We start from the raw sequence: 6,035 nt of genomic DNA on the forward strand, positions 1-6,035 counted from the left end.
CAGATTTGGTTGATAATATTTTTGGTTGTTCCATTACCATCAGACATTCAAGTGGAAATACTTGTATATTTTTATGTATATTTCTAATAACCATAATACTTATTGGAATTCTACTGAATTACAAACGGTATAGATCTTTTCTGCCCTATATTTCTAATTAACTCGATTGATTTAAACGCACCTTTATAAAACTGTATAAATAATTTCTCATGTTTAATTAAGTTAATATATTATATCTTTTAATTACATTAATTGTTTGCTTTGCAGATTCCGTTTGTCATGGTTATTTATAGTCTAATAGGTTTTTCTGAAATAAAAAAAATGAATGCTTTGTTTCAACTATTTTAATGCAGATGTGAGAAATAATTTGCATTGTTTTCTATTAATATATAGAAAACAACTTCTATTTTCTATATATTATTAAGCAAAAAAAAATAGTTATTTTTTTCTATAAATTATTATTATTTGTGTATGTTCTAATGTATAAAACTTCGAAATCTTTAAGAAATAAAAAAACAATAAATAAATTCAATATTTTTGGTAGTACTTTTTTTTTCCACATATAAATGATATGGAAACATTCCTATTATTCGAGTCAATTTGAAGTATTCCGATTCTGTTGCAGAAATACACCAACATTCCAAGAAAAAAAATAAGTTTGACACTTTATTCATTTATATTAAACATTACAAAGATTCATTATTTTCCGAGAATTTTAATTTAAAAATATTAATTGATAAAAATCTATTGACCTTATTATTATTTGATTATTGAGTAGAAAACTTTTCCGAAAAAAAAATGGAAAAAAGACATATATTTTATGAAAAAACCGGATGTTATTTTGTCTCTTTTCAATATTAATTATCAATATTGAAATTAATTTATTGAAATTGAAAGAAGTTTAAAATAAACTGAAATATATAGTTTCTTGATAATTATATATGCTTGTATAATTTTAATTGGTACCTGATGTTTAATTCACTAATTACCATAAACATTACTTTCTTAGTTAATGCTTCAAATACATTCAGTTCTTATTAGATTTGTTGTTATGTAATTTTATTATGTAATTATGTAATGTACTAATTGTATTATCACAAAATGTTGATAATTATGATGTAATTAATTTGCATTGAAAGTAAATTTAATGATTTATGTACATACTTACTTTGATTTGTTTTCATAATTTTTATTGTCTAGTAATTAATAGAAGCGTTATTTTACTAATTTATACAATTGAAAACATTTAATTAACTGTAGTACATGACAACAATTATACAATTTTGCAAAAAAAAAACAACCATTGTGATTTAAAAACGGATATAGCTGATGACTCAATAAGAATGAATTCAACAAACACCTCGTAGCGATGATACAGTTTGTTAATCATTTTTCTGAATCCTCGTGGTTGAAGCGAAGAATGCGTTGTTATGTAAACCGCAGCGATTACGTCGGTAAATGTGGGTAATTACATATATTATTATACTATAGAAACTGTTGTTTTGAATCACGTTCATCTATGTATATAAATAGATTTCAGCTTTGTATGGTACGGTTGTGTCACGTGAGTTGGCATGAGGCTAAACACGTGACTGTTTGGAGACTTTGTCGTAGACTTCGGGGAAGGCGTCCACGCATTGCAGATCGACGCGTAGTTTGTCGTACAGCGAATGGTCAAACATTCTTCTGAATTCCTGGCGCGTGGTGTAGGTATCCGCATACAGCATCTGAAAACTGCAGGCAGAACAAGAACCAGATATTCATGGTGAGGAATTAAGAGAGTAGGTGGACAGGTGCGGCCCGGGAATGCGGAGGATAGGAAAAAAAGTAATGGTGAGGAGAAAGAGGAGGACCGCTGTTGAGCGAAGAAGAAACATGTTACCCGTTCGATTCCATCACCAAATTTTCGATTGTTCTCGTGCTCTCCATGGGCTGGAAGTCCTGGGCGGTCGGCGTTCCGTAAATTCCGATGTCCACGTACATTTCAGCACCTTCGGAACGGGGCTTTACCATGCCGGAACCCGGTGGCAACACGAACGGGCACAACCATAGAGGATATACCTATGGTATAGACAGTTTTTAGAGGTTGTCATTAAGATGGTATTTGTAGTTTACTTTCAGGTTGTCGTGTATGGCGCGGATGCATTCCTCCATCGATTTCATAGGTACAAGCATATCCTGGATCACGTGGCAGTTTTCGTAGAGCCTCTTCACTGCTTCTGTTTGAGTTAACTTCAGTAGAGAAATCTTCGGCGGTACGATCCAACCCAACAAATACCGAAACACCGGGTTATTACCAAATGGAATGATGTCCTAACACTCGTCGGAACAAAAACAGAAGACAAGAAGCAAAGAGATGAGAATAGTTTAATTACAAAAAAAGGAATAAGAAGAGTAGGACTGTAAACATCGGCACTCGATTCTAATTAGTGATTATGTTTTCTGTGAATCGATTCCACCGTGCAGCAGGGAGTTGTAATAACCTAAAAGTAATTAATGGTCAGGTCCGACCATTATCTTCATTCATAACAAATTCACTGCCCGGGGCTCCCAGAATCGAGAGTCCGATGCTTTCGGACATACTTTAACATTCTTCATCGGATTCCGAATCAAAGGAAAGCTAATTAAATTGGCACTTGATTTAATGATGTAACCTCGACCTTTTCTTATCGGTATTCCTTCTCATACCATTTCTTCCAAAATTAAACTTATTATATTACTTAATTTAAATATTTCATGAACAAAATATTCAAATAAAAAAAAAGAAGAAATTAAAAACAAATAAATTATTTGCAAACTTTGTCCACTTTTATCTGTGGGATTTCACTTGAAAAATTTGCAAAAACATAAAAATATATAAATAACTCGTCTATATATTACAACATACAATGTGTTATAATTATATGAAGGTACTGCATCATCATTCGATTATAAATTGTATTATACGAATATTGTGGACAACAAATTAAAACCTGCTATAAAAAGTGGCAAAATGAAAGCACTGCAGAAAATTGCATGGTGGACAATTTATAAGGATGAATACCTGCATTGTGCCCAATGCACTTGCGTAATAACATTGATCCCGGATGGGATCCTTAAAGGGATTCAACAAGAGCTCTAGACTTCCGATCTTTTATACTAAAAATGCTTGCAATTCGTAATGGATATTTCCGTGACGAAGCGATCGAAAAAAATCTACATTGAACACGTTTCAACTGTTCCGAGTTCATGAAATCATTGCTTGTCACATTCGGCATTAACATAATAATTAAAATTTCGTTATGATTTTGATACAGGAAACCGCTCCTATTATATACAAATCCTTTCTAGTTTCTTTTTATGAGACTTTTTTCATTAACTTCAAGTAGTCCATGCATGTTCAGTTTAAGACCAAAATCCGGTTTTATCCATTACTCTTCCGCATTATAATAAAATGGATTCTTATGTAAACTTATAGATTGTTCACTATTTAAATTTTATTACATTTATTTCTATTTTTGTGTCTTAAATTTTGCTATAAATGGAGAAAGAAAAATAAGTATTTGGGCAATAAGAGGAGATATGATCTTATAGGATTAAATACTGTTGTTTGCTTTGGAAATGTTATTGCACGTGCAAATATACCTAAGATTTGAATAAAAATTGAGACCATTATGTTTCTATAGGTAAAAGTATGTGAGGCGTATAAATTGTTTGAGTAGTTAGCAAATCCAGTTTGTGTGTTTGTAAGATTTAGGTGTACGTTATTCCCTCTATGTATAAGTTAGATGGTTAGGAATAGAAAAAGAGAGAACTATGAATGAAATCAGATACATTGCATACTTGTAATTCCCAAAAGATCGATCTCGTGTGCCTATGGTAGTAATCCCTCAAAGGAATGTATTCAATGGCGGATTCACGTCCGAGCATGTTTCTGACGTGCACAAAGAACCAGGGCTTGTACCAGTTGCCAATTGAGTTTACCTGCGGAATAATAGAGAAGGTCCGAGTTGTAAAAGAAGAAGAAGAAAGATGCGGTGGAACAGTTTTGGCAGAGGCGGCCCTCCCCATCAATCACCTTATTGTGCTCAGGTGTATCGGTAAGGTTTCCGGTCATTATGACTCCCTGATTCTCGCTAAACATAATACCCTCCACGAATTCGTTGCCAGGATCCGCGCTTGCCTTCTCGAATTCCTCGACCATTGTGGCGCACCCATTGACGGCCTCGTACTTCAGCCGGACATACTTCTTCGCCGGTACCATCATAATCTCGACTGCAGTCAGAAAACCCAGGGTGCCGTACGACCAAGGCACCGACTCGAACAGTTCATGGTTCTCATCCTTCGTGCACTTCACGACGCTTCCGTCGCAAAGGACAAGCTCGTACGACACGCAAATGTGCTGGAACAGTCCGTGCTTATGTGAAGTTGACTCGATTCCGGTTCCCATTACCAAACCCCCTATTGTCAAATCGTCAATCTCGGGCAGGACCGGAATGGTCCACCCTAAAGGGTTCAGCGTAGACGTCAATTGGCCCCGTGCACTATGACCCCGGCCGCCCGACAAATGTCTTCGATAAGGATAACAATGTCACTGTTTATTGTGCGCTCTTATCTTCGGCGGACGTGCTCTCGCTTATTGATCCAAACCAATCATCCAAAGTCGACTTTGCTACAAATCTCTTAATTAGAAACTATTATATAAGCATTTTGCATTGTTTATATATAAACATATACTCAATAAGAAACAGTGATCATTACTGTATTCGTATATAAATCACTACACTTGATCATATGTACATTATTTTAGTAAACAATCTAACCAGTTACATAACTTAACATGTCACATTGTCAAATTGTGGTAAATTTTGACTAAAGTTGCAATTGAATTACAAATTTATATAATACATACCTGTCATTCCTCGACAAGGACCAGAAAAAATATAATAGTATAACAAAAATAGATGATGAATTTAGAAAATCTGCTTGTTTTGTATGACAGTTTTTCATTACGAAGAGAATATTTCCTTTGGGAATTCGATACGCGTTATTGGTTTGAACGAATTCCCAAATAGTCTCGAGTTTCGACAAAATATTCGATGAGTCGATGACCAAGAAACATAAGGGACCACCCCAATTTTCAAAGATTATAATACTTCTTCCAAATAAATTGAAGTGTTCATATATAAATCCATTTAAAATTTCTATATAAGAAAATGTTTTATGTTATTTAGTTTGAAAAATAGTTTATTATTAGTAAACAGTAGTATTTTCATTGCAAATAATCGTTTTATAGCTTCAAATGTGAAAAAAAAATAAAATAAATAAACAGTTCAAAATTTGTATTCATTTATGTGGAATTCCATTCATAAAATAAACCAATAAACGTGTTTGTTTGCTACCTGAAACTTTGTTAATTTGCTCTCATAAAACAATTAGCATTTAAACCCCGACTAATTGCCTTACAATATAATACCTCTTTCCGTTTCGGCCTATGTCATAAAGAAACTTGTAGTGAATCCGGCTTTTGTGGACTTCGATCATTCCAATCTGCCAATAAATTATATTGCTTAAGTGAGACCCACGGTCGCATCGTCACGGCTCGCCAATAATTTTCCCCCCATTTTTTTGTATATGATACAAAACAGGTAATTTCTCGGATAATATCCAGTGTTTGCTCTTCCCCCCTTCCTCGCCAACCGACCAGAAATGTGTATGTGTGTGTGTTCGCCAAAGAACGACGGTCGTCTCATATTTCATCCATTCAATACCGATACCATCTTTTTATCCACTTCCAAAGCCCGACAAATATTTATAATGGTACGAATCTCACCGATCCATCAAATAATAATAGAATATGTTATCAGGCAATCCTAGCTTGAGAACTAAATATCCATTCTCAATTGGAATTTGACGTTACAAATAGACTTCCTGCTCTACCGGAAACTGAGAAATAACTTTTTATTTTTTAGATCTGTGCAGTCTAATACATTACATAATTGAATTTATTTGTTTCATTTTATTCGTTCCATTTAGACAAGTAAACATATTTTTAG

At 33.8% G+C, this 6,035-nt stretch overlaps 1 protein-coding gene across 1 annotated transcript; it reads right to left on the reverse strand.

The window, feature by feature from the left end:
• Positions 1 to 1,277: 1,277 nt before the first annotated feature.
• On the reverse strand, positions 1,278 to 5,523 carry LOC108567062 (delta(24)-sterol reductase-like). Its single transcript, XM_017927268.1, has 6 exons — positions 5,456 to 5,523; positions 4,058 to 4,550; positions 3,823 to 3,963; positions 2,116 to 2,313; positions 1,883 to 2,061; positions 1,278 to 1,734 (listed from the first exon to the last, which is right to left on the reverse strand). Exons 1-6 carry the CDS (start codon positions 5,521 to 5,523, stop codon positions 1,581 to 1,583), a joined length of 1,233 nt encoding a protein of 410 aa, XP_017782757.1. The 3' UTR covers positions 1,278 to 1,580.
• Between the last annotated feature and the right edge of the window lie 512 nt (positions 5,524 to 6,035).

This window comes from Nicrophorus vespilloides, unplaced genomic scaffold (genome assembly GCF_001412225.1).
Source record: "Nicrophorus vespilloides isolate i.1.1-1 unplaced genomic scaffold, Nicve_v1.0, whole genome shotgun sequence".
Classification (NCBI taxonomy): Eukaryota; Metazoa; Arthropoda; class Insecta; order Coleoptera; family Silphidae; genus Nicrophorus; species Nicrophorus vespilloides.

Excerpts from the sequence above, each read along its gene's own strand:
- LOC108567062 (XM_017927268.1), bottom strand. The coding sequence starts at position 5,523 with ATGATCGAAGTCCACAAAAGCCGGATTCACTACAAGTTTCTTTATGAC. Across the intron at positions 2,062-2,115 it reads CCATACACGACAACCTGAAA|GTATATCCTCTATGGTTGTG; the intron begins GTAAACTACAAA and ends TCTATACCATAG. Across the intron at positions 1,735-1,882 it reads TTGGTGATGGAATCGAACGG|TTTTCAGATGCTGTATGCGG; the intron begins GTAACATGTTTC and ends TTCTGCCTGCAG.